This window comes from Athene noctua, chromosome 2 (assembly GCF_965140245.1).
Source record: "Athene noctua chromosome 2, bAthNoc1.hap1.1, whole genome shotgun sequence".
NCBI lineage: Eukaryota > Metazoa > Chordata > Aves > Strigiformes > Strigidae > Athene > Athene noctua.
In genome coordinates this window covers 94,962,905-94,990,045 of record NC_134038.1, presented here as the reverse complement: position 1 = coordinate 94,990,045, position 27,141 = coordinate 94,962,905, and the positions used below count along the sequence as shown (strand labels likewise).

At 45.3% G+C, this 27,141-nt stretch overlaps 1 protein-coding gene across 1 annotated transcript in view; it reads right to left on the bottom strand.

The window, feature by feature from the left end:
- RREB1 (ras responsive element binding protein 1) overlaps window positions 1-20,416 on the bottom strand; it is a 125,053-nt gene extending 104,637 nt beyond the window's left edge. The window contains exon 1 of the mRNA XM_074899634.1: window positions 20,211-20,416. Coding sequence (XP_074755735.1) covers window positions 20,211-20,250 — 40 coding nt within the window. The 5' untranslated portion in view covers window positions 20,251-20,416. The remainder of the gene's footprint in view (window positions 1-20,210) is intronic.
- Window positions 20,417-27,141: the final 6,725 nt, after the last annotated feature.

Here is a 27,141-nt window from a genome sequence, read left to right as displayed (position 1 = left end):
CACTATTCTGACAACACCTGCATAACTCAACACACAACATATTTTTTAAAAAATAGGTTTTAATGCAAAGCCTTACAATGTGTTATTATACATTTCCCCAGTCAGTTTATTTGCACGGTACAAAAGTGTGCATCTACTTAACTCCAAAATGCAAATAGTGTTGAGTTGTTGGAGGGTAGCTGCTACACTTGCTCATTTCACAAAATCCTCTCCCTCTCAAGGTGTAACAAGGGGTGATTAAAAAGTGTAACTATGCCCTAAGTGTTATGATGTTATCCATAGTTTACACAGAAACATGTCCTGTGCTGACATCTCCAAAACAAAACATTTATCTGGCTTATACAAAAGTCTATTTCACATTGAAAAACTGAAATCTCCCCTTTCCTCCTCTCCTCCCCATTAAAAAAATACACACATGCTCTTTTTTGTATTTCCTCCCAGCTGGGTATCCATGCAGCTGACTCCAATTCGTTTGATTACTAAACTGTAGAATAACTGAGAAAGTGAGTTAGCGACCTGTCTCAGTTTATCATATTGTGGATATAAAGAGTTACTGAAAGAAAAAAAAAAAAAAACAGACCTACAAATAGTCTCCAAATAACTAAGGAATGGCAAGGACTGAAATTCCCTAGAAAAGAAGAATGTTTTAAGTTCGGAACTCCTTAATTCTCTCTTCTATGCTTCAGTGCTAAAACCTCACATTCTGCACAGGCTGCCTGCTGCCAAGAGATAGACAGCTGCAACACGTAGACACAAAAAGGAGGTGTCTTTTGGCTGGAGTTTTAGATTTCTACATGCTGCCCTGTTCTACATGCTACTCCCCCAAACAGCTATAAAAAATAATTTCAGAAATCTAAAAACAAATGGGACTATTGTAACGATGATAACTACTGATAGAGCCTGTATTAAGTGTGCAGATGCCATAAAGCCCTTTCACAGTCCACGTTCCTTTGCAACAAGACAATTTTCTTGGAAATGTGCTGTTGCAGTTATTGTATGTACTCAGCCTTTAGCACATGTTTAGTTCTGTGTCTTCTAACAGAAGTCTGGGCATTCCAAGAAAACAATTATTTTCTTCAAATTGTTATCTCTACACAAGTGACTGATACTGTGCTCCTGGCTACACAAACTAACTTCTTCCACAAAAGACACTGCACCGACACTGGCAAAGTTGCACCAGATTGGTACCAGTTCAGCCAAAACAAAACCTGGACCACAATCTTACATGATGAAACATGATCTCCCTACCCAATATCAAGTGTAATTAAGAAAGATACTCTCTTAAGATGGAAATTAAATTGAGAGCAGAAAGAACAGCTAAAGGAGACCCTATTCACAGAAGCAACAGAATCTTTGCACAGCTAATGCAATAAAGAGATTTGCATCAAGAGAGCAAACAGAGCATGTGTGGTAAGGTGGGAAGACAAGACTATTTTCACAGCTGAAACTCCGAACCCTCTTGATGCAAACAGCGTGTAGTTTTGTGCCACTTGCACTGAGGGTCAACACCTCTCCAGAAGCTCTTCCCCTTCCTTCAGCTGCTCATTCCCAAGCCAGGGAAAGCCTGCAGTTTACCTCCCCTTCACGGACCAAAACAAAAGTTGGTGAGATATGACTGTTGAAAGACAGAAAAAATGAGAGAGGACTGGCTACCCAGATCATTTTAGAGATAAGGCTTACAGAGAAACCCCATATACCTTTGTATCAGTATCTCTGAAGAGGACGTGAGTTACAGTACAACAAAAGGAATGAACTGTTAGAGGTAAGGGGGTAAACAAATTAGGAAAACCAAAAACAAACTCCCCTTCTTAAGCTCTTTTTGCTGCTTCTTCATTCCATGATGTCAAACACACATTTAGGTTGCCAAGGAAACCATTATGAAGTCACTAATTCAACATCATTATGAATTTTTTTAGTTATCCAGGCAAAGACACAGCAGAAAGGGGAAAGCTGGGAGAAAATACTAAACATCAAAAGACTCTTAAAAATTAGGCAGCTTCAAAGAGATAACAAACAGTTCTCTATTGAGATTTTTCCCTTTGCATTGTTTGTAGTCACATACCTGGAAGAATACTTGCCTTGAAGTGGTGGGGGAAAAAAGCCTTAAATACAAGTGGTGTTAAATACAACCTTTGAAGGCAAACACCACAATGTACCTGAAAAAGAGGCAAGTGGGAAGAGCAAAGGGGGGGGGGGGGGGGGGGCAGGTGAAAGTGACTCTATTAACATAAGCCTGCCACTTTTAGTTACTGGCATCACAGTACAGAGATACCCAGGAACTGACAGTAGCCACCACTTACCTTCAATGAAGCTGGAAGCCAGAACACAGATAAGAACACACAAGTTAAAAATGAAGCATCTTCAAAAAAACCCAAACGGTTTTGCTGGTTTTTCAACATCACAACTCCAAGCCAGCAAAGATCCTAAGCCCCACAACACAGCAGATGCAGTTCCTATATACAAGGACAGATAAAACAGACATTGCTAATGACCCCTCACCCATGAAGAAGGGCTTGGCTTAGGCTCTGTGTGCTGTGTTCATCAAGCCAGCAACACTGCTGCATGGATTCAAGGATCCATCCTAGCAAGCCAATGCCTCCTGTTTCATCCAAGGTTGATTAAAAGTCCCTGCAAAGATAAACTGGCACAAAAACATTTTGTTTGGTTCTTCCACTTTTCCTCCTGGCCCCTGCTTCACTAGAGACATGATGCTTTTGATGGTTTGAGAACAAGTCTTTTTAATAATGGTTGGATGGGCTTTTGAAATCTGTTCTATCTGCAATGCAATCAGAAGTCCTGGACTCCTCTGCTATGTCTTCTCCACTGCCTCCTTGTGCCAGCACCACTAAATCAGCTGCATAGCAAGTCAGATTAGAGAACTGAGCCAGCCAAAACTGAACTTGCAGAAGACAGAGGGTCAAACACAAAAAGTCCTTACCAGCTTCTTGGCCTAACACTTTAGGGCATATCTTTAAGATATTTAACATCTTTAATATTTAGTATATATACCTTAAGAAAAAAAGGCAGTTAAGAAAATACTTCTAATTAAAGCAACATAAACAAGCCCTCCTGCTTACACATGTACAGTAACTTTATTTTAGCTTTTAAGTTTTCCTCATTTAACACCCAAGAGTAGAGACACCTGCAAAGCATATGCCACACTAGAGCTCCATTCCTTGGTCCTCACATGGCCTTTAGGATACTAAACTTAAATATAGGATACTAAATGCATGGAGCAGCAGCAGAGCAATACCAGACGAGCTCTGAATTCAACAATCAGAACTACAACCACAACTTGATAGTTTAAAAGGACAGCCCCTGCCTCCTTTCTCCAAACAGATACACTTGCTACTTCCAAATATGATATAATTTACAGACCTCAATACTAAGTGCTGAACAGTTTATTAGAATGGTTTTATACACAGTGACATTGGAAGATTATCATTATAAATCAGCACTACACAATTAACACAGCTTGTTTCTCCTAAGACCACTCACTAAATTTCATCAATCCTGAGAGGCTTAATAAAGGGAATAAGTAACATAGATAGAGCTGAGTTCTCATTGTGAAAGTCTTTCTTTACCAAAAGGTTTGAAACAGCTAGTGTCACCCTTGCAACTAAGTTTCCAGTTCTGGCAAGTTGGAATAAAGTTTTTCACCAGCTAAACACAAAGCAAGCAGCATGCATCATTTGGTAGGCAGGTTAAGGTAGGGCTTTAGAAGCCAAGGTTCCTTTTTAGGCTATGTCAGTACTGAAGAATGCACAGCACTTTACACACAGAAAGAAAGGGGTTAGCATGACCTGATCTAAACCTCTCCTTTCTCACTCTTCACTTCAGAAATGGCTGCATTTCAGTATCATTGTAGGCACCCATTTGTAAAGGACCCTGGGAGCAATCTAACGTAAGCAAATACTAGCTGTATGTTTAGTACTGAAGCAAATTCTTTTGGTTGCAAAAATTAAAATCTCCAAGTCCACCAACACGGAGGAGTCCTACAGGTGGACAAGCGGGTTGGCAGACTATCAAAAAAATGGATGGGAACATAGTAGAGTTACATCAATAAACATTTTACTTCAGAGCGCTCATAACAATTCCTCTGATACTGCTGAGAGCAAACAGATGGGTGAAAAGTAGTCATCATCCCAAACAAGCAGACTAGCATTGAAAGTGGGCACACTTTTTTGTGGGTAGTATCACTTGGTCTGAGTGGATCTCAAAGAAATATCCCCAGAGCTGACAAGGACAAATGCCCCGTATCTCTGCATAAGATGCATTCACTAAGGTTTTAGATACGCAGGGCATGCTTCAGGCTGCCATCTGTAGAGGGTAAAAAAATAAGTGAAGGGATACAGAGACAATGCTCTTAGAAACCAGTAGTATATTTGGGAAGGAAGGCTGAGAGCAAAGCACCATTTAAACAAGTAGTTCTCAAGCAATCATGAGGCAGACCTGCAAACGTCCTTACCAATCAGCATCTTCTGACTGTAATCTGCCAACGTTGAGAAAGTTTCCCAAAAAAGCTGCTGAAGAGGAGAATACTGGCAGCACCTGGAAATCTTTAAGTCTGTCCAAGTATATGTCTTACAGTAATAAATATGTAGGCAAATAAAGTACTTTTGGCATGTGCCCGTGATCGATGTTAACAAGGCAAACTGAAGCTTTAACAAGTGTCAGTGAACAACATAATCAAAAGCATGGAACAACTTCTGCATAATAACCAATACTCAGATTGGGACTCCAAGCTGGGAGGAAGGCCACAGAGGTGATACAGCAGACGTCCACACAATCCTGAAAGGCGGGGAGAAGGTTGGTAATGATTATTCACTATTTCCCATAGTACAAGTGCTAAATGGTATCAAGTGAAACATCAAATGGCAGCTTTAGAACATTGTTTTTTTCACCTCCCCTCCAACAGAGCATGCAGTTAAGCTGCAAAACTCACCACCACAACATGCCAAGTGTCAGTCTGGGTTCAAAAAGCTGATGGACAAGCTCAGAAAAAAGGATTCTTGAACTTAAATATTGAACCTGTATAAAACCCCTATTGCTCAAGAGAATACAGAGCTGCACATTGCTAGTAGACCACAGTAGGAAAGCAACATTAATAGTTGTCCTTTTACCATATTCTGTTTTGATAAATCCACATCAATGAGCATCCTGGGCTACATGGGCTTTTGGCTTGACTTGGTATTAGACACAAGTAGGACTCCCTCTAGTTTTCACTTTTGTAGGCAAAAAATGCAGCATGACTTACTCCACAGAACTAAAAATCCTTCCACTGTAGATCCAGAGGCATTTCTGTCAGCTTGAAGAGGCATTACCCACTCTGAACCCACACTTCACTGGAGAAGCAGGTACCAGGAACTTCTCATTCCAGGACAGGGCAGTCCTGAGGAAACATTGCCAGAGCCACAGGTTCAGCGTGATTCAGGTCAGGGTGATTTCAGAGGTTACCGAACCACAGCTGTCTTCCCTGTCTGACGGCCAGTAGTTACCATGCTTGCAGACACGACCAACTCCAGAGCTGCCCATAATTGAAGTTTTAACTACCACTCAATTCAATTCAAGCACAGCAAACTCTGAAGTGCACAGCTTGGGAGGGAAGAGACACATCCATCTTTCTGCCTCTGTAACACAAACCAAGCCCTTCATCCAGGGTCTGAGCACAGCAGCAGGATGAGAAACCTCCAAAAAAACTGAAGCCCTTTCTGCAGCAACCATTTGCCCGAGACCCCCATGTAGGCAGTGAGTACAGGCACCCTTACTTCCAGGCCTCTGGGCAGGGACGGTGGTTAGAGGCTCGTTTGTGGACCACCTCCAGCAGAAGAGTCCAGCACAGAGCCCGGTCTGTTGCTGGTACTGCCACAGGCCATATTAACTTGTCGCCTTCAATATGCATCCAGCAGAGTTCAGGTCATGGATTTGTTGGAAGTTCATCACTTATTCAGGCTTTTGTGTGAGAGGTCATTGCTGTCAAACTGTCTGCTTTCACAAGCACAAAAGCTCATGTTAAAATGTAAATACTTACAGGTGTTCCACCAGGCACTCAAGATGAAAGTCAGAGCAAATATATTAGCCCTAGCTGTATTTTACAATGCTGGTAGTACTTGATTGTCATCTGTTTGTGAACCAAGGTTTTTATGTGGGTTCATCTGCCTAGACAGGAAGCATGATCTAATGGTGAAGACACAGGACTGGATTTAGAGCATTCAGGTTCTTTTTCTGCCTCTGGTACTCTCTCTCTGTGACCTTCAGTAAATAAATTCTTCATGCCACTGTCCCAGTTGAAAAGAACATGAATAGATGCTTACTCAGTCCCATACAACTGCTGTGACCCTGTGTCATTTTTGCTAATTACTACAAGAATTCTGGAATTATACAGAAAACGTTACTTTGACTCGCAAAGTTAACTCGAGTTAACAAAAAGCAAGAGCCTTCTAAAAGAGCACAACACCCTCCTCCCCAAATGCCTGTGTTACGCTGTTTGTTTTTCAAGACGGAATCTCTGCAACTTATTATTACACTGGCCTTGATGGAGACAGCATTTTGCAAATTCAACTCTGCAACAAGCCCTGATAGGCTGGCTTATCCCTGTCGCCTTGATTTGTGCACTGCATACCACTTGTAAGCAATTCAAGCACAACTTCTGTGTTGGGGTAACACCACAAAACTAGCAGCAGGACTATGCTGGCACAGGCATACTGGGAAAATCAACTCCCCAGCTGTGGGAAGAAGCAAAGCCGGCGGAGGCTGCAATCACCACGTCACCCTGGAATCCAGTTTCATGTCCAGTCCAACCTCGTTCTGTGATTGAGCTGCAGAGTTCTGGAAAAGCTGGTATCCTCTTCCCTCAGCACTTCCAGCTACACATCAGATTATCTTGCAACTTTCAAAAACTACCATATTAGCTATTAAATTGGAAGAAGTCATCTCAGGCCCGAGAAGAATTCACCACATTCATTCAGGGGTAATTTTGCACTGAGCATCCCATGTGACGGAAGTCAGAGAGATAGCCCCACTGCCCTTAACCATGCAGAGGCTCTCACCATCAAGACCCTTGGTATCAATATATAAGGAAAGACAGCTTCAGTAAACCTCATGGGTAATGCAAAGCGCCATCTCTCTGAAACAACACAGGGTAGTGGAAGGGAGCCGCGAACAACTGTGTTCTTCTGATGTGCATTCTCTTCCTCTGCTCAAGCAAGCGCAGGAGGCCAAGCAAGCACACATGACATGCTCCCTGCAGGATGCCACATCCTGCCGTATTTCATACGGCATCCCAAGGCAAGCCAGATACTTTTCAAAGACAGTATGATGTTTGACAGTATGATCTGTCACAGTGTGACAGGTTCTCAGAGACAACATAGGGGAGAGAGAAGGAACAGCACTGACAGATTTATCCAACACTGCCGAACTGTTCCTAGCCACACGTCTCTTAAAAGGAAAAAAACCAAGCAGACACACACAAATTTTACAACACGTATTCTTTCTGCTCCTTGCTTTCAGTAACTTGTTCTACTTTTATGAATTTCCAAAGCCTTCCCATTCCTACAGGAAGCAGAGGTCTGTTTTGAAGGGGAGAGAGAATAATCATGGGGGTTGTTCTATGTACTGCTCACCCCCCTAAACCTGCTCCCAGCCCTGCTCCCCCTCGCCCCCCACACACAGTGCCGCGTTTTAAGGAGCACTGGTTATGCTGACATGAGTGAGGCTCCGGGGGCCATCCAGGCAGCTGTTCCTGCTCCTGTGCGTGGCCAAGAGCCAAGTCCCTCTGCCTTTTTGGTGATGTTCTCTCCTGCCGGCTACCCCCACTCCCGCCCACATGTCTGCAGGGTGGGGCGAGGTGGCCACTGGCAGCCTTTCCAAAGAAACCTAAGCAAAAAAAAAAAAAAAAAAAAAAAAAAAGGCAGCTTTCATTTCCAGCCCCTGGTCAGAAATGCTTAGCAAATTTTGACAGGGTGCTGTGGGTTGAAGGAACTGTAGTTTTTCTTCCCGGACAGCCAAGGCCCAAGTTGCCCTTAGGACTTTGTCACCTAGAGGAGAAAAACGCATACTCTGTCCTCCCTCTCCCCACATGCACGGACAGTCCACCAGCATCAGAGACTGGCCTGTGGGCCCTGCTCCATACAGCTGTTCCCCTATTTTAAAGCAGGCCCATGCTCAGAGGCAGTTGTTCTCCAGCCAGATGATGATAGCAGAGCAGCAGAAAGCTCACCCAGATCAACACGAGAGCACAAGGCGGGTGCATGACATCTTCCAGGCGCAGGAAGGGGGCCACTGTAGCACTTTTTCTTCCCTCTACTGCTCCCCACAAGGGCAGGAAGCAGTGTGAGGGCAGGAGAGGCGTGCCAGGGCATCTTTCAGCCCAGCCAGCCCCATGGGGGCAGGTTTTAGGCATCTGGCTATCTGCAGCCAGTACTCCCAGCAGCAGGGAGCGTCCCCATGCTGAGCCACAGCCAGATCCGGAGAGTGAAAAGGTGACAGCCAAGCCAACTTCACGTATGCCCTCAGAGCCTGCAGCTCAGACCCCATGTCAAGATTAGGAAAGTATGCACACACAGAGAGCACATGAGCTGCTGGAGTGCTTTTGTTTAACTCTTGCAGTCACTGTATATTGAAGGAGTTTGGTTCACAGCCACGTATCTGGCCATGTCTCTTCAAAGCCAACTCTTCTCAGGCCACAAGAACTGCAACACTTCCTCGGGCTGAGCAATACCTTCTCAAGTAGGTCAGAAACTGAAGTCAGCGAGACGACTTTTGAGCTGCAGCTCACACGGGTTAAAGATTCTGGCTTGTGTCAGGAATACTTTTTCTGAAAGTTAAACGCAGGCCCCAGTCCTGAAACACTTCCCCTAACTTCGCCCATGCCAGTATTTTGACTTAAATGGAACAACCTACTTAAGTAGAATTATATCTGTGTTTAAAGTGTCTGCAGGATCAGTGCTTGGCATGATCTAGACTTGCCTCCGACACACACCCCACCCCCCCTAGCAAATTTTAAAAGTATCTTGAGAGCCATCAGGCTAAGCTGTGTTAAGACAAAAAAGAAAAGGATAAAGATGGTAACCCCCACCCCAGCACATTTAAAATTTACATCTGCGTATGTTGTAGGATGATTCAGCCAGGCAGGAGAAATAGGGATGCCTGAAGGCTACAGCTGGAAGCAAGAGAAGGGTCCCTAATACTTGGTTTATCTGGGCAAAGCGTAGTCTCAAAACCAAGCAGATCTGTACACTTATCAGCACCAGAAGCACCGATTATTCTGGGAATCACTTATGATTTTTTTAATTTTACCTCTTCTAAGGAATAACAATTTAAGTACAGTAATGTTAGCAATCCTAAACTGCAGAGAAACCCTCCTTGAGCCAAGAAACAAACTAGACTCCTTCTTTCTCTGTACTGTGCACAAAAGTAGCAGATACAAACATGAGCTTCCCTGGAACAAACCAGTCAAATTCATTCAAATCTTCCCGAAGCGCAACAGGGCAGAACCCATTCCTGTTCCCAGAGCTTATTACAGTAACATGACTAAACATGCTCAGCAGTCCAATGTGATAGGATGCATCCATTTGCTGATGCCAGAGGAAGATGCATGCCTCTTCTACATGGCACTGCTCTCACAGGCTGCTTTTCAAAAGATGTTTTGAAAAGCGACCTGCTGCGTACATTCTTAACAAGTCATAGTATCACCGGCTGTACAAGTGTTTGACCTCTACTTGCTATGCACTGTGGACAAAAATCTGACATCAGCTTATTCCAACCTTAGTAACACCAAACTGCTCCTACAAAGCTGGTTAGAACAGACTACAACAACGCACTGATAAACTACCAGACGGACCCCTGGAGTGCTGAAAATGCAACTGGTTTAGTACGTGAGCCCACATGTTTTAAATTTAGGTTGGTTGAATCCAAGTAAGTAACCTGATTAAAATGGGAGTCTTCTCTGGAGGTCTAATTTCTAGATGTTTCCATTACTCCATATGCTTTCATGTTGTATAAATATAACAAATGATACATACATCACTGTTGGGATATTTAAGAATTCGGTTTAAAGCTACAACGCAAGTCACTCAAGGCAAGAGAATTAAACTACTTTGTGAACGGCAAGAGCCAGCAATTGCACTTCATTTCAGTCTTGGGAAGGTGATGTATTTAGGGGGTGACATCCTTCTATTCCCAGTTTCTTCTTCTAATTTCTCAATTTCAGAACCTTGACATTTGTCATTTTTACATGCAGACCTAAAGCAAAAGGGAGAGAGAAGGACATGGTCTGACTGTGATGCTTTAAAACGTGTATTAAAGTTAGGAGTATGTTTGCTTCTAAACCAACCAGAAACAGACCCCTGAACACGTGTATATATGTGCACCCATACTGCCTAGAAAAAAAAGAAGTAATCTTTGTCCCTTGGGTTCAAACTGGGCATTTATGAGAGCTGCCCAAACTCTGCCTTGCAACCAAAGCTCTCTGCTTACATGCAGACACCTCAGCAGCAGCAGTGCAGGTTCCCAGCATGCCTCAACCTTGATATCTGGAAAGGGTCCACTATGGGGTAAGAAGATAGTTATAATTAAACATTTATACTGAGGTAGTGCCGAGCAGGTCAGTTCCACAATGTGTTAGGTGGCTTTTCAAAACTCGGTAATTGAATGCTGATCCCTGCCCCAAAGAGTTTACAGTGTAGGAAATCAAAGCATAACACTTGGCATCTATATACTGAGAATTAAACGAAGACCACCGCCTGTTCATTTCTTGGATCTTTGGACTAGGCAGCCCTTATAAACATCCATTACCAGAAATAGTGGAAATTTTTTAATCAGCAGTCTGGACTTTCCTAATCTACATCTGTGCTACTGGGTTGTGCAGCTCTGTTTGAGTCACTAGCTGGGACAGTAACTACTGCGTGCAATCTGCACATGCTGCTGGCATCTTCTTGTCCAGAGTAAATTATTTTTGGCCCAAATATTTTTTAGCAATCATTCTGAACAGACAGTGAGCACACAAACGGAAACATTTACTGCAAGTTGGACGATTCAAGCAGTGTAGGCATGAGAAAGGCTGCCAATGCACGAGGTCGAAAGTCAGGCAACAGCAGATCCTTCTGCACAGGGTCACCCAATACTCCAGGATGACCCCAGGCAGGCATCAGTACATTACTATGCAATACCAGCACGCTATCGTTGGCTATCAGGCAGACCACAGCTACATGCAAGCCTGTGGAGCTGCAAATCTACTAACCCACATCTTTTTCTATGGAGATTAAGCATTACGCAATGGTGTAAATAAAAACTCTGGCCCCAAACATGCCGGGACCATCTCTGTCCCAGATCCATCCTCGGGGAGAATTCTCTACATTCCCCTTTTCCTGCAGGGAAGGACAGGCTTGGGAAGGACAAGTCCTCCTCCCACTCCCCAGAGCAAATATACTCAAGAAAGTTAAAGCACAGCCTCTAGGATTTAGAAAAGGGATGCAGCAATGGCAACACTGTTTCAGCAATGCTCATAACTAGGAGAGAAGAGAATTTAGTCAGAATAGGCTATTTTATCACAAATTCAGTTTGCTATTTATCAATCAAGCTCCTAAAACAGATACACTGACTTTGTAACTACACCTGTAGGAATTTCAAGCACCACAAAAATACAAAGACACTATTAGTGTTTCAGTTTTTTAAAGATTCCTGGCATCTTTCATGCTATGAATGCTCAAGAGCTTTCAGCTGTATATACCCCACATAAAACCTTAGTCCAGTGAAGCCTGAAAGAATTTTGCTGTTGATTCAAATGAAGCCACGTTTTCCACTTCCACATACTATTTACACACCTATTGATTTATTAAACACATAACAGCAACCATAACGGGGCATGATCTGTATTCAGCTTGGCCCACTTAACTGTTTTGTGAACACCTTAACTTTTCATTTGCTGAGTTTTCAGTGTTTAAAATGAATAACCTTACCATTTATTTCTTTTTTCTTTCTCAAGGGAAAAGGCAACCATGGAAAATTCTCAATCACTAGATTTAAAGAGCTTACAACTTGCAAAAGCTTTGCAAGTAGAGATTGAGAACTGCTTGAACTGCAGTTAGTGGAGCTGCAGAGTTTACAAAATCCACCAGTTCCTTCCTGCAGAGTTTATAATCTGCATGGCTTCCTCCCAAGGTAACCAGCATCCCACTCTGAGGTATGGATCATTTCACTCACCCCTAGAAATTCACCCTCTGGTTAAGTTGAACATGGTAGCCACTTCACACTCAGCAAAAAGACACTGCCATTTCGCAAAAAGGAGGAATGCAGGCAGAGGATGGAGATTTCCCCCACAAAGTGCCGGTAGAACTGATAGGAAAATAAATTCTTCTCTATTTAAAGAAAATCACAGTTTCCAACAATAAACTGAGTTCACAGTGGGGAAATAGGGACACTATCATACAGCCCTCTTAGACCTTTTTGCAACATCAACAGTCAGGCTCCTGACAGTTCAAAGACTGCCAGGAGATCTTACCAAGCAAAAGAGCCACCTATCTGCCGTAAAGGCCGGAAGTTACTCCAAGACTTGTTCTAGAAGCTGCCAAGGACCAGTTTTGAACCTTACTTGGAAATGTAGATGTACTAAGCAACACCTGGCTGGGCCATCTGATAAGGAGAAAGAACCAATGATACCTGCAGCCGTTAGAAAAACAGACTAAAAGGAATATACCCTCCAAATCAACTAAATACAAGGCATAAATTACATCTCTGTAGAGCAGCATTTGTCATTGCACTCATACTTCCTCCCCTGGAAAATACAGTTAAACTTCACAAATGGAAGCCATTAGTAACCCAGCTACATCTCTTCCACAAGTGGCACGTGCTTCCACTTCCTGGACCTCCAGTGTCTCACTTAAAAAGCAAGCCTTCTCCCGCAGCCCCCCTATCTTCCATCCAAAAGCATCAGGATGTATAAACAGCAAAACATGTCAGTTGTGCTGCAAGTTATCCAGATGAACACCAATTCAGGATACCTTAATGCTTTTGGGGAGATGGAGAGGACAAAGCAGGCAAGCACATGTACAACACGCCACAGCCACCTGTTGTCCTTGATACAGGGTCAACTGCATCAACATCAGAAAAAAATGCACACACGAATGAAAAACAGTGCACAGGTATTCATGTACTGGCTGCTTCACATGTTCTCAAAACACTAAGAGCAATGAGACATAATGAACTTAATTTAATGAAGCAAGTGCATTTGTGTAACAAAAAGAGGAAATTAAACTAGGCTCTTTCCCCTACCCAAAGCTGTGAGAGGTCTGAATTAAAAGTGATGTTGCTCCCTAAAGGAAATACAAGGAAGTACTGCAAAATCCAAAGCAGTTCTCCCTTGTCCAAACCGTAATGTTATCAGTGTGAAGAAGTTCGGCCTGAACACAGGAATGGAATTTACTGTTGTGATGCAAGAGCTCTGAGAAAAGCACTCCCAGGTACCAATGCACCTGAACACCGACATCACCTGCCGTACAAAATGGGACTAACAAGGGCTCGACTTAAAGCCAGCTAACCACACACAATAAAAGCAAAAGCCAGCTATACTTCACTGTGAACTTTTTGCTTCTCTCATCCTCACAGAGGAAGTACATACTTAAATTAACTAAAATAAGGTTTGTCAACGGCTGATCAGCCTCCATTTTCAAAGGACAGATGACACAGGCCACCCATTCCTAAAACACCTACAAGTATGTTTGTGCCATTTCAAGAAAGCACTTGCTAACACCTGTTAAAATATCCACCAGGATATGTGGAGAAGTCTAACACGTATCAGAGACTGGCAATTCCACTATTAACCACAAAATACATTTCTCTTTTAGAACCAAATTAGCAAGTCATTCAGACACAGCAACATAGATATTTTTTACCCAGACTTAAAAGTCAAATTCAGTTTTTCAAAGCTGACAGAAATACATTGGAAAGTCACTTGGCCACTGTGTGCAAGCAGTTATCCCACACTTTTTGAGACCTCTACACAAATACGTCCCTTGTGCAAACAGATCTTCAAAGAAACTTCAGACACTGGGATGAGAGGATATCTCCTTCAAAAGGAAAAGGATCTCTCAAAATCCTGAGATTAAATAAGTAAATAACTAAATAAGATTAAACACAAAACACCTTTGCTCAGGAAGGTTAGGTGCAGGAAAAGAGTGCAATTTGAGCTGCTTCCACATTGCTTCTATGGCATGGCTATGGCATGGATCAGCAAAGGAGACAGGGGAGGTAATCGAGGCCTCCAAGGCCTCCCTCTCTAATGGTCCTTGGAATACCTGCTTTAGTTCAGGAGCCTAACAATGCCCATGGGGGATTTTGACAGCTTTTCCCTTGCTGTAGCACCTCTGGATGGCTGGGACTCTGCAGGTGAATCCTGTTGTTAAAACAGCTGCTTTTCTCTATGTCTTTAAAGAGGTATTCAGATTCTCTTAGACTTACTTAGTTGAATCACTCTGAATAAACAGTCTCCACCCATCAACTACTTCTTTTGTGTAAAGCACCTATTCAAAGGCAACCACCTTTATTGATTGCTAGGCTGGCCAACCTGAAAGCTGAAATACCACTATTAAAAAAAAGCAGGATACACCAGAAGACCTGTGTTGTTTCTAAAGGAAGCACAGGTCCAGGCACTGCTCAGTTACATCAGGACAATTCCTTTCTGACTGCAGGAGGCTGCTCTAACAGGTTTAGCACCAGCACTGCCACAAGCCAAGTATCCCACTGACTCTTCTCCCTTTTGTCCAGGCTCCTTTCCTTGTTCTGACCCTCTTCCAGCACAACAGGAACAAGCTATCCAACGGGAGTCCACAGCATATGCCCCAGCTGGCAATTCTTTGTACTTTTAGTATTTCATAATAAAACATTAGCCCAAGCTCTAAATAAGTTTTGTCGCCCTGCACTGAATAAAATGCTGAAGGAAGGGGGGTGAGATGCTCTGTACTCCTGCCTCAGAAGCCCGCACTCTTCTAAGTCACTGGCCCTCAAATGTTGCTATTCAAAACAGAGCGGTAGGGTGGGGTGGAGGAAACACCTTCAGGTGGGAAAAACATCATGACTGGCAGACATCAAAGATAAGCCATCATCAGATTTCTTGCACCGAAGAAGAACAAAGAGTCAGTACTCTTGAAATTCCTGTTCAGAAGTACCCCAGAACAGAGCCATGACTTCCCACCTCAGCCAACCTCACCTATTTTCATTTGTAATCAAACGTTGATAACTAAACCTGGCCTGGCAAAGCTCTGCAAATTTCAAGCCCTTCCTGGCTCCACACAAATAGCTAACTTTTCAGTTTATGACCAGAGAGTGGCATCTCCTAAGTCACCCAAGGCCTACCTTTGAAATCACTGCCTATAAAGATGCTTTTAAATGCAGGGGATGCTGGGAGTGGGAGGCAGGTCCCTTAGTTGCGGGTTTATGTAGGATATTAAAAAAAAAAAAAAAAAAACAAAATAAACCAAAAACCCTCCTACTAACACACAGAGGAAGGATTCCTCAAACAGCTCCCCGAAGAAAATCTGATTTAACTGATGAACAACAACTTGACGAGTCAGATTTCCCACCCAACAATAAGAAACAAGCTGTTGCATGGTCTCAGAGAGTAATTCCTTCTCAACCCCAAAGTTCACATCTGCTCCTCGAGACACTTCCCAGCAAAGCTGCAGGGTACCTGAGCACTCCATCCACGATGAAGCTGTACTCCAAAGAACATGAAGCAGTTCCTGGACCCTTTCCAAGCTGCAGAATACTCTTGAAAAAGCATATTTTAAAGCTGTAATCCCATGACTGACCATCTTGCTTGAATTCAGAAAGGAGGTAAAAGCCACAGAGCAACAGGCCTTCTCACTACCTTCGGAAGAACCAAAGCTGCACAACCATCCTCTTCTACAATGACCTCCCAAGCAAGGAAGAAGCTACCACATCATCAAGGCAGCCCTCTCAAACTGGTCCAGTAACAGGGTTCAGTAATACACTCATTTTAAAACAACCCTTGCTGTGCTAAAAGAAGAAAACATGATTTCACATGTTTTAAGAGTGTACACCTAAAACACTGATTTCCAAACTTAGGCAACATTCATCAAAAAGTTAAAAGGAGCTTTTTCTGCACACACACAGATTTCAGACTAACAGGATTTACTTGTTTTCTGCCTGTTCCTGGGGAACTTTTGCAGTTTCTTTTTTCCAAAGACTGTTCCTACAGGCTGCTATCCAACATACATCAGATGCTCTTGGAGCAATAGATAACTCTGGCAGGACATTTGCAAAGGGCACAAATCAAGGGCCCAGTGCTGGCAAAATTTAGGCATACTGGGGAAAGGCTGAATTACTCTTGTATGTAGATAATTTGAACACTTGACACAGTTTCCTGGAAAGCTTTATTCATGCATTCAAGTATTTTTTTTCAGATGTTTTACTATCAAAAAAATGTATTTTAAGTCAATAAAAAAAATTATTGCAACTTAAAAAGTGAATCTCTTACAAAAACACTCAGGTTAATTTTAGCATCCTTCTGTTTAGCTGCTTAGCAACACTTATCCTATGACCTTCTAAGCACCACCTACTTTTACAAGGGATAATGAATATAACCAAAGGGATTTATCTATATGTTTTTAATCTACACAATGTAAGTACATGCACAGGTTTTTTTAAAATAAGAAATCCAGCTGAGAGCAATCAGAACTATTTCTACTTAAGAAGAAACTTTCACAAGCTAAAGTCAAGTTACTGTTATGTCCAATGTAGGCAAAGTGATAAAATCCTTAAGGACTGAGAAAAGCACTGCAGAAGACAATGTTTGTATGCCTTGGGCAACACTGCACTTGCCTTTGGTTATAGAAGGTTATAGATATTACTAACAGATAATGAAGACATTCATCTTTCCCAATTTTGAAACTTCAAGAATCTCCTGACCCTCAGAATCAAAAAGAAAAGCCATTTGGTCAGAGGGTCACTGAATACTGTTAAGTACACAACCTGGGTGAGCTGAATCTGAATAAGATGTTTCACTACACTGAAATCGGCAAGCAAATAAAACTTCGAAAACCCAGGTCCAAGTGAAAAAAAAAAACAACCAAACAAAAAATCCAGAAAAAGTCAGCGAACACCCTGTTACACTGTCTTAAAAGCAAACACCCACCCCCCCACCCCCCAAAAAAACCCCCAAACAGATATACTCTTTAGGGTCATAAGTTATAAAGAAAGAAATGTGTAAGAGTGGCTACATAAATAGTCACTACAGAAGGACAAACAACAGTCTGACAACTGGAAGCTGACAGTGAAATTAGAGCAGAAAAAAAGTTCGATTGTACTACTACTTGTACGATACAAATTCAGTTCCAAATACAGCTGCTGGGAGGAGGAAGGTGAGGGAGCAAAAGAGGCCACACTGGGGTGAGCACAGCTGCCCCGCAGCAAGAGAGGCGGCTGGATGTGTCCCTGCCGGCAGGTGAGGGAGAGCCCTGGTACTCTGATTGATTGGATGATGGATTCATGCTGTTTCTGGGTTTCTAACAAACAAAAGGGCCTATTCTTCCCTGGATGTACCCAACTCCAGTTAAGGCTAATCGGCATTATGCAGGCACACCAAGAAAAGGCTATATACCCTTAAGTCTTCAAAGAGAAAATTAAAACCTAAAACAAATATGGCTGGCCTGACCCTGAGTCACTGCATCCCTTTCACGCACGCTGACCCTGTGGAAAACAGGAACTGCGGTAACAAAACTCAGTGCTTGTGTCAAAACGACAGACTTCAACGAAAAACTTCAGCCATCATAACAGCTGTCTGCTGTGCACTGCAGGGGTGACAAGATGGGAATTATTTAGCAACTGCTCCTGTTGTTAGTAAGCAAATTTTTTTCCAAGGCACGGGGCTGGATGTTGGAATGGTAAGAAACATCAGCTGCATTTGCTGACTGTCCTAGACCAGTGCCCCCAAATGACACCGAACCAGACGTTTTAACTACTTTCTCAAATATGTAACCACACTTGATCTTATCTACAACAGAAAACAGGCGAAAAAAGGGAGTCAGGATTAAAACTGGATGGCTGGTTCCCCCCCCGCCGCCTTCCCTCCAGAAATCAGTTCAGCGGCTCCCGGGCAGGATGCTGGTTCCTCGGCTGGCAGGACCAGAGCATCAGCTCTGGGCCAGGCACCCCTGCGCGGCCGTGGGAGGGCGGCGAGTCACGGAGGAGCCCGGGCCCCCCGCGGGGTGCGCAGCGGAGCGCAGCGGGCCGGGCAGCGAAATGTGCTGAGACAGGAGAAGCGCTCTCCTCCTCCTGCGTAACCCGACGAGGATGCCGAGCAGGCGAAGATATTGCAGCCGAGAGGTGAAACAGAGAAAGAATTAAAAAAAAAAAAAAAAAAAAAAAAGCAGGGAAAAAAAAAAAAAGGCAAGCGTGCGTGCGGAGGGGAGGCGGGGGAGAAGTGCAGGGAGAAGAAGCCAGAGGAAACTTATCTGCGACATGACAAAGTTCAATCCACCGCCCTCCCTCCTCTGCTGAAAAAAAAAAGTTGCAGCATCTCGGCGCGCCGCGCTACCCGCGGCCCGGCCCGGCTCTGCCCAACAACAGCCGCGCCCGGCCCGGCCCGAGCCCCCCGCGGATGGGGGGGGGGGGTGGCGGGAGGGGGGAAAGGGGGAAAGACACCCCCACCCAGCCCCGTGCACTGTTAACTGGGCGGGGGGATCTGCCTCGCATCCTCACCGCGGCCCCCGCGGAGGAGCCGCCGGGGGGAGGCGGCGGCGGGGGTCCCGGCCCGTAGCAACGGCGATGGGGAGCGCGGTCGCCTGAGCGACGGGTCGCGGCCGGCTCCCGTTCGCACCGGGCACCGCGGCGGGGAGGGGAGGCAGCCCCGCGGCCCCAAACTTTGTTTTCACCCGAAACACTGCCGCTGCAGAGGGGGGACGAAAGTCTTCACCGTCGCTCCCCCATCCCCGGCCGCCAGGACAGGGGGTGAAGGAGGCGAGGGCTGCCCCAGCCCGGACACCCCCAACCCCATCCCCCTCGCCTCGGATGCTGCCCGGCTCCTTCCTGTAGTGGTGACGCCGCCCGGGCGTCCCTGCCCGCCGCTGGCCCCGCCGTGCTGGGATGTGTCCTGGCACCGCACAAAGACAGCAGGACGGGGGGGGACCCGCGGGGAGCAGCGCCCCTCTCCCCAACCCCCCCTTTGGGCCTGGTTCCCCCCCGCCGCCGCGCAGGCCGGGTGGGGAAAGGACACGCACGTCCCTACCGGGGAAGGGGGGGGGGGGGGGGGTGCGGCGCGCGGAGAGGAGGGAAGGGGAAAAAAAACAATCAAATAAAATAAAGAAGAGGGAGAGAGAGGAGAGAGTAGAGGTACCGGGGTGCCGAGGAAGAGCAGGCACGGCCCCGCCGGGGGGGCGGAAAGTCAGCGGAGAGATGCGCGGCGCAAGCCGGCTCTACCTGCGAAGAAGGGGCGCCTTCATCCCAACTTCCCAGCTCCAGCGCGGCCCCCCCGGCCGGGAAAAGAGGGCAGGGGCCGCCGCGGGACCCGCCGCCACCGCCGAGCAGCAAAATGAGCCCGAAGGAAAAGTTAAAAGGCAAGAGGCTGCGGACTGGGGAGACGGGGGCGAGCCGGGCTAGAAGATGTTGCTTCCTCGCAGCCCCATCCAAATTGTGGCGGTGGCTGGTTAAAAATAAACTTTGCAGCAGGAGGGGGGGGATGATCTGGCCGGATTCCTGAGCTCAGACGGTTTAATATGGATGAGCATCAGGTCCTGAAGGCAAAACGCCGCGGCTGGTGCCGCTGGTTGGTAGAAAGTCTGCAACAGGGAAGGGGAAAAAAAAAAAAAAAAAAAAAAAAAACAGGAGCCGCGGAGGGAGGAGAGGGAGAGGGAGGAGCGGGGGAAGGGAAGAGGGAGGCTGCACGAACTCATCATCATCTCCACCGCTGCCAGCCAAACTTTTTTTCCTCCTCTTTTTTTTTTTTTAAGGAAACTTTTCCCCCCCCTAACAAGCATTTCATTTTTTAAAGAAGTCGCACGACCAGCCGACACGCTGCAACGTCCTCACCCCCGCGCTGCCCCCTCCCAGAAGTTTATTTTTCCTCCTCTTTCTTTCTCCCCTCCCCTTAAGAAAAAGAAAAGAAGGGAGGAAAAAAAAAAAGAGATCCCTCCGGAGTTAAGGCACGCTCCTGCCCTTTGTGAGGGAGCGCGGCGCCCGGGCAGCCCCGCGGTACTTACGCCGGACTTTGCTGGGGCTGGGCTGCTTGCGCCGCGACATGCCGGGAGGATGGGCCGCCGGGGGGGCGCGGGGGCGCGCCGGGGGGGGGGGAGCGCGCCCGGGAGGGAGCCGCAAACTTGTTCCGGAAAAAGGAATCAAAATGGCGTTTCTGTGGATGTGCAAAGTTCATCAACTCCGCGCTAACTTCCCGTCCTCCGCGCCTCCCTGGAGGGGAGAGATGGGCACGGTTAGGGACCCCGCCGCGCCGCGCCGCGCTCCGCGGGCGCCCCCGCCCCCTGCCCGCCCCCGCGCTGCCCCCCCCCGCGCACCCTGATAAGGAGACACATCACGTGTCGCTCCGGCTCTTCTCCCGGGGACGCGCTACCGCGGCGGCAGCCTGTTGCAAATAGCATCTCTAGCTCGCCCTCGTCGCGGGGAGGGGCGCCTCCAAGGAGAGAAGCCAGCACTACTTGCCCCCCCCCGCCCCCCCTCCGTCTCCCTCCCTCCCCCGCTCGCCCCGCCGCGCACCGGCCCCGCCGCCGGCAGCGCAGAGCCGGGATGCCCCGAACCGGGAGAAGAAGGGGGGGCCAGGTGCCACGCGGCGCCCGGGGCGCTCCCGGGCCGGCCTGGCCGCCGGCGGCCGCGCTCCCCGCGGGGGGGGTGGGGGTGCCCCGGCAGCCGGCGGCTCCCCCTGGCCGCGGCGTGCGCTCAGGGCTGGAAGCGCATCCGGAGCCGCCGGTGGCGGTGCTGCGCTGCCCGGCTTTATGAAGTCATCGGGGCTCTCCGCTGGCCGTGGAAATGTCTGTGCATCCTCCTCCTCCTCCCTCCTGCCCGGCGCCTCACCAGGTACAGCGGCTGCCGGCAGGAATCCGCTGCTCCGTGTGCACAAGTCGGTTTCTGGTGGTGGTTGGTTGTTTCCTCGGAAAACTTCGGTCCTTGTGCGTTTTTGGGTCCCTGCTGGGGGTCAGTCATCCGTCCGGCTGTCGAAACCTAAGAGACGTGAATTTTAACAGGGCATCAGCATAGGAACGGGAGGGCCGAACACCGCTTCTTATCGAAGGCAAGATTCAGACGTTGGCAAATAGAGGTAGTTACCAACTGCCCAGAGACTGCACATACGGTCCTTTCTGTCATTCTCGCTGCACTGGCAGTTCAAAGATGTAGAAGACTCAACAAGTGACGGAGAGGTGTTTGGAGTCGTGGGGATTTCACTTTAAAGTCAGAACCAGCTTAAAGTTGCGTGACAAATAATAACAGTACATAAAATCTCTGGAAACACTCCATCCTGAAAGCTCAATGGGGCGGGGGGAGGGAGGGGAAGGCAAAACTGCTTGCGAGCAGTGCCATAATGAGAATAGGAGGAACCAGTTTACACTTTAAGGAAATGGTTATTTACACTCTTTCTAAAGCTACTAAAACTAGGCCTTTTAAAGCTGTTGTTGGTGAGATGGAACCTGAAGTTGAAGGCTGTCTTTTAAAGAAATCAAGTCCTGGCCTGTAGGCAAAAGGTTGTACCAGCCTACCTGGTATCCTATCTCCTGATTGAAAAGGATTCACATGGAAAGGAAGGCTAGATTCCCTGACCAACTCTTTTCACATGCAGTCTTTTGCCTGTAAGGTGTCACCACTAACTTCCTTTGCACTGTTCTTTTCAAATACTGGTTAAAGACATACAAGTTAGGAATACATCGGAGCTGTCTCAAAGACATGAACTGTGCTTCATGTCAGGAATAAACCTCTTCCCTTCTGAACCCCAAGTAAAACACCTGCAGGTTTAGTGACCTGGAACCTGGAAACGCCAAAATTGCAAAACTAAAAGGCACACACATGTATTCAGAACACGAAACTGCAGCTTTAACTTAATGCGGGTTTGTTGTGGTGGTTTCTGCAGGCTGAGTTTGTCAGCCAAATTTTGTGCAGTATTGCATGTGAGCTTGGTGTATAAATTTCAATACCATTAAGCTCTGTTAAAGCAGAGCTGCTGACTGACGGAACAGCTATGTAATAGTTTACCCCACAATATTAGCAGCAAACATTAGAAAGTGCATTCTGATTCTTCTGTTACAAGGTTCTTATTTTACAAAAAAAAACAATCAAGGGAAGTAATTGAAAAAAAATTAATTGTAAAGTGTCTTTAACCTTATCATGTCTGTCCCCATTATACCTGCCAACCTGCAGTGGCAGAACTGCTGGTAAATTCAATAGCTTTATAGCCAGCTTATGTCTTTACTTCAGTATCTCTTGCAGTCAGGCATCCAATTAAACAAAAAACTGAACAGTTGTCCATCTCAAACTCAGCCTTTAAAACATGTTACTCACATTGGAAGACTGCCATGGTTTAAACCTGCATGGTACATACATATAAACTGTGTGGAGATTAGGCCTACGAGTTTACAACCTAAGGCCTTGTTTGCACAGACATTTACATAAATTGCTGTAATTGAAACTGGTGCAAATTCCTGTATGGATAATCATCTTGGGAGGCTGGCCACGCATGTCTCATTGACCTGTGGCTAATATCTGTAGAACAGTCTTGGAGGCATTTTGGCCCACCTCTGCATGAAGATTCCCATCCACCCCAGCTCTATTTTCTAACTTCAGAGGTGCTTAAGCAGCCTTCCACAAAGGGACTTTAGCAAGTGGATAGACAGAATAGGAAAACAAGCGACATTCAGTTCAGCATCTGAAATCTGCTCTAGAAAGGTGGAAATGCAAATAATGTTGGTATTGTAAAGCTGGAAAAAAATCAGGATTTTAGTGCTTGGATAAAATATATGTTTTTAACATCTGATTCTTTCAGAAAGATGTAAAGAAGGCTGAACCAGCACACACTATGTTAATGCTGTAAATTTAAAAGAATAAAGAGGTAAAAAGGTTATGTAATAACTAATAAAAAATTAACTACCAGGATTTATGAAATAGAAAAAAGTGATGTGTCTTTAACAGTTTAGGAATTAATTCTAATTCTGGGCTGTCACAAGGCAAGAGAATTTAAAATAACTCCATTTTCAAACTTGCTATCATTCCAACTTTTGTAATGCATCAGAGAGGTCAAAACCCACTGTGGTCTAAGACTGAATGTGAAATTTGAGCAAATGGTTTCTTTTTTTTTATTCCAGTGAAAGAGAAAGTAGAGGTAATTTTTGTCTAATAAAAAACACTTATGGATAAAATTACTCTCCCGTAATGTTACTACATTGCTTACATGATACAGCTGTCCTTTTCATCCTGCATTTTCTACCATCTGCTTTGCTATGTTTTATCACATCTCCTCTGATCACTCTATTTGTGACAGCTGAAATATTAAGTTTTCTTTTCCTAAGACTGCACATGCAAAAGGGCAAGAAGACTTTCTCTTACTTCTGTATGACCCTCACACAACTCTCTGATCCTACACAGTGATGTTAAATGCAATGAACAATAGTACAAATAAAAGCAATAGTTCTGTGAAGGTATTTTGTGTATTGTCAATTTCATTAAAACCACTGGGTGACATTGCCGTGTTGGCGACATAAAAGCTACCGGCTGCGGTCCCAAGAAAAGGACAACTCTGCCCTCACCCACAATTCAAATATCAGAGATGCTGATTAAAGGCATTCAAGGAGAGAAGAAAAACAGGATGTGTAGCTTATGTGAAGGCCGCAACTCTGAGGATGCAATGATGTCTTAAAGCGCCAAGACTAAAGCTAACAGTGGCATTAAAAGAGGAGGTAAAGGTCAGCTAGAAAATCTTCCCCTCCCTGCCTCCCGTCTTGTTAGAGGTTATCAATGTTCTCTGCTTTACATCATGGTATTTAGAAGTTACTTTAGTTTTCTGCAATGCTTACACATCCCTTTCAGCCAAAATAGTATGAAGTAAGGCAGTTCTCTTACTAATCAGGAATATTGTACACACTGTAAGAGGCTATTGGGCCCTGACTTTCTAACACCTCATGACTGCTGGGTGAGGGCAGCTGCCAGGAGCCGGCTTCCTTGCCCCAGTGTGTGGCTGTCCAGCCACAGAGCATGTCGGGGGTCCTGGAGGCCCCATCCCCTGCATGGTCTTATGCCTGCACAGCAGCCGGAGTCCTCTTGCTGCCATCCTTTTACTGAATGTCCTCACTCATGCCAAGAAGCAGAAATCAGCTGACATACTAACACAGGGAAAAGCCTGCTTAGGGGATCAGAGAATACAGCCCCGGGGTCTCTGAGAAATAAGTCTTTATAAAACTTAAGTCCAAAAGAAATGCTCGAATTTCCTTTACATTTCAACCAGGTATGTCTTTAAATGCACAAACATGCCACTGCTGGGTCTTCTCATGGGTTGGGGTTTTGTTTTGCTTTTCAGGGTTTTTTTCCTTCAACTGAGATGCAGGTTTCTCAGATCAAAAACTTCTTAAGAACAAATGCAGAACTGACAAGTGTGACCACCATGCAGATGGGGTAATTAGAGACAATAAAAGGAGGAAAGTTCATTTAAACATATTTCCTAAAAAATGCTTGGAAAAATAAACTTAATGAATTTGTGCAGTGGAAAACCACACTAGAAAAGCACACCACATAAGACCAGCTGCAATCTCTCTCAGAACATTTGTTGGGTGACACAGTATTCCCATTTTCCCCATGTGGGTAAATGTGATGCACCACCATGCTCAGCTACCTCAGCCTCTGGAAATCAGGCACCCGGGGAGTGAGGGAGCAGAGCGGTGGAACTTGCTCCTGCAGCAACCCCACCCATTATCTCCAAGGGCAGCTTGGGATGATCAGAAAGTCAAGGCCGAAGCTTCAATCCAAACTTATCTTAACATTAGCCTCTAGTGAGAGAAAGAAAAGCTGAGGTAACACAGCATGCTTAAGCAATTTCCCGCACATCTCAACAGGCTAGCAGTGCAAAGCTGAAAATAAAACCCATCTTTCCTCCCAAATCCTGGTGCAGTCCTTCAGGTACCAAGCCATCCACTCTGCTTTATGACCTGTTCTCAGCAGACAATATTTCAGTGATAATACACAGCAAAAATGATTGAGTGCTAAGTATTTGCTCCCTGTTTGCTCTGAGCCATTTCAACAGTGCAAAACAGACCTTGAGCTGACTCACCTAGCCAGCTAAGACTACGTCTTGTCTAAGGACTCATCTGGAAATACAAAGACAGTATTTCTGAAACCCACACCACTTTTTTCCGCCATAGATCACAGCCCGTAGGGCATATTGCAGGACTGCTTGAAGTCTCTGGCTGCAATAATTGTTGGCCCCATCTCCTTCTCTCCTTTCACTGTGGGAGTCTCCAGCAGATAGATGCAATGCAGAGCAGCCCTGCTGCTGGGACTGGACCAGCTTGATGAACTAGTCCCTTCCCCAGCCCTGATTTTCAGGGTGTAAAAAGTAATATAAAATATTCCCCTAAACTATTTTAGCAATGACCAATGTTTCTAAACCCTTTCTGGGGAAGATCAACAACTGAAATCTATTCTTTCAGCTATAAAGGATATATCCTACATGGTAACTGTAGCGAATGGCTAAAGTGGTACATAAGTAACTGGCATGTCTTTCAGCCTTGTAACCAAAACAAACAACAGGGGCACAAAAAGGTGTTATGACAATTTTAGTAACCAAAATTCTTAAAAGAGGAGGATTTAAGAAAATAGTACGTTTTAAACTGATAAAATCAAGTGAGATCCCCCCGCATACTTAATTACTTGGCAAATTTTGGAACAGCACAGCCTACTTATTTCTCACACTGTTTTAGCCTGAAAAAACTAGCAAGCAGATGTTTGACATTTACATTCTCAAACAGTTCTGTGATCACTAATGTACAGCCTCAGAAAGGGGTTGTATAGTCCATGTGCAAGCATGTCCGTGTAGAGACGGAGTGGGAAAAAGAATGGTAAGCAAAACCACGCACTGCAATACTTTCACTTCTTTTCAAACTCTGCGTTGTTGCCCAGAAACTTTTGTTGCCAGGTAATGCAAAAAACACAGGTGTGCAAAAAGAAGTTAGTGTTTGATGCTCAGCTTGTGATTTGGTACTGAACTTGACACCTTTCGTTCTTATTGACCACCCAGCCTCTCACACCTAATTGATATTTAGCTTAAATGTGATTATTTTCCCTCCTGATGGCAAGTCGTAAGCCAGCTGTGTGTTTCCCCATGTCCCATTTGCTAGGGAGAGCTGATTCTGAAACTTCTCACAAACAAAATCAATGCTCATGCTAACAGCGACTTCTTCATGTTCAGTCATTCAAAGGGCTGCTGTAGCACCAGTGGAGACAGCAGCAGCTAAAGGAAGGCAGCAATATCCAGCTGAAGCATTACTTACTATCTTTTGGTATTATAGGCTAGAGATGGAAAATACCTGCTATTCATTCCCCAAGGCTGCCACAGTACTGCTCTATGCTATATACTTTTCAGTACTGTCTTGGTTTACCTTTAAATATCCTCAGTTATGGAGGATTCAACAGCTTCTTTTGGGAGTTTGGTCTGTACTCTTGCAGATTTTGCTGTTAGGACGTTTCTCTTGATTTTTCCAGCCTACATTTTTATTTTCTTAACTTCATGCCACAACTAATTATAACTCAAATAGTGCAAGTAGAAAAGGGGGTGGGGAAGAAGGAAACCCCAACCAGCCCAGGGAAAATACAGTAGACAGTGCTTTGAGATGCATCCACAAAGCAGCAGAAAATAGGCAGAGAGGGCCAGCAAGCAGCAGAGGAGTGAAGAAATAGGAAGTGAGGCAGCAGTCATGAAGAAAGTATGCAAGGGAGCAGTTACCCTGCAGGGAAGGAAAAAGCAGGACAACTTTCAAGGGCAGAGATTAATATATCTTGGGGAAGGCTGCAGTATTTGGGGAAGAGAAAAGTTTTGGAAGGAACCGAACTACCAGGGAAAAATGGCCAGTGGATGCAGTAGATAAAGAAACAAGGGGAAGCAAAAGAAAATGGTAGGGCTCAGGGAAATGAGCATGAAAAGAGGCACTT